The sequence below is a fragment of the Elephas maximus genome, chromosome 19 (assembly GCF_024166365.1).
Source record: "Elephas maximus indicus isolate mEleMax1 chromosome 19, mEleMax1 primary haplotype, whole genome shotgun sequence".
In the NCBI taxonomy this organism is placed as follows: domain Eukaryota; kingdom Metazoa; phylum Chordata; class Mammalia; order Proboscidea; family Elephantidae; genus Elephas; species Elephas maximus.
This window is the reverse complement of record NC_064837.1, coordinates 17,904,153-17,905,932: the sequence shown is the minus strand read 5'-3', so window position 1 is coordinate 17,905,932 and position 1,780 is coordinate 17,904,153. Positions and strand designations below refer to the sequence as shown.

The window sequence follows — 1,780 nt, the reverse complement described above, 5'->3', positions numbered from 1 at the left end:
GGGTTGCTATGACTCGGAATCATCTCCACGGCAACAGGTTTTTGGTTAGGTGTCAGTTAGCAGCCAGGTAAAGCCAAAATAAACTAATCTAATAAAGGAGTTGGAAAGTTCCTTCCTTGTTCATATCATGGCAGAAAGATGATGTAGACATAAAAATAAATCAGGGGTAAAAAGTTTCAGAGACAGAATGATGCAAAAACTTGTACGGGAAAGGGTATAACAGAATTTAGAAGATGGGTGCTGAGAGGCTGAGATGTTTGGGTTTTAGTCAGTATTCACTTGGAAGACAGAGTATTATTTCAAGTCGTTTTGGTTAAAAAACACAACATGTAACAAATTAGTGGTTTAACAACTGGAGGCAATTAGATCTTTTAAAACTATGCTCCTTCAGGATCATCTGGGAGTGACAAAAAAGGAAGACTTTACCAGGAGGTCACCGAGAACCACTTCTTAGTTCAACAAGATAGCTCCACTTTATCTCTCTTCTCTTATTAGATTGTTCTGCAGTATTTCATTTTAATAGAATCTTCTACGATAAACAAAAAAGAAGTCTGAAATAATATTGAAATATCAGCATCTCTACTAGATAAGATAACATGAAAATCCCAAGTGTTACCATCATAGAGGGAAGGGAAATGTCTTTTTATGAAAGACCCTTCCCAAGGCTCCCTTTATGTCTCTGTTCCTCAGGCTGTAGATGAAGGGGTTCAGCATGGGGGTCACCACAGTGTACATCATAGCCATGACGATCTCCTTCACAGTAGAATTCTTCTCTGATGGGCATAAGTAGAGACCAATAACAGTCCCATAGAACAGTGACACCACGGAGAGGTGGGAGCCACATGTGGAAAAAGCCTTATGGATGCCCCTGGCAGAAGGGACCTTGAGGATGGAGGAGATGATTCTTACATAGGACATAATTATGAGTATGAATGGGATGACGACAACGAATCCTCCTGTGATAAATATCACCAATTCATTAACTTGAGTGTCAGAGCAGGCCAGCTTCAGTAGAGCAGACATATCACAGAAAAAATGGGGGATCGTGTTGTCTGCACAAAAACACAACCTGGCAGTGAGCAGGGTGTGCAGCATGGCATGCAACGTGGTCAGCACCCAGGACGGTGCCACCAGGGAGAGACAGAGCTGGGGGCTCATGATGGTGGTGTAGTGCAAGGGGAAGCAGATGGCCACATAGCGGTCATAGGCCATGGCCACAAGGAGAAAGTTCTCCAGGTCACCAAAAAACAGGAAGAAGTATATCTGGGCCAGGCAGCCTGTGTAGGGGATGGAGGGGACTTGGCTCTGCATGTTCTGCAGCAATTTGGGCATTGTGACTGAGGAGAAGCAGAGGTCAGAGAAGGACAAGTTGCTGAGAAACAAATACATGGGTGTGTGGAGATGGGAGTCCACTCGAATGAGGACTATGATGACGAGGTTGCCCAGGACGGTGGTAACATACATGGCCAGGAACAGGCCATAGAACAGGATTCGCTGCTCTGGATCAATGGGCAGGCCCAGGAGGATGAACTCAGAGACGATGGTTTGATTTTTTCCTGACATGCTCCTTTGCTAATATCTTCAGGAACAAATAATAGTGTTCATTAAAACACTGACTAGAGAAATAAACACGTTTCTGTGATATATGGCCCGCTAGATGCTCTGTAATACTTGGTTTTTCTCTCATTACAACAAGGACAATTTCTATACTCTGGATCTCTATAATCAAAATCTCAGTAATTAAAAATGACTTTTATTTTTCACTTTTCTTTTACATGTA

General features: G+C 42.8%; 1 protein-coding gene across 1 annotated transcript; it reads right to left on the bottom strand.

Annotated features, from left to right (window-relative positions):
* Nucleotides 1-618: 618 nt before the first annotated feature.
* On the bottom strand, nt 619-1,563 carry LOC126062331 (olfactory receptor-like protein DTMT). The gene has a single exon (XM_049859771.1). The coding sequence runs from the start codon at nt 1,561-1,563 to the stop codon at nt 619-621; it is 945 nt and encodes a 314-aa protein (XP_049715728.1).
* Nucleotides 1,564-1,780: the final 217 nt, after the last annotated feature.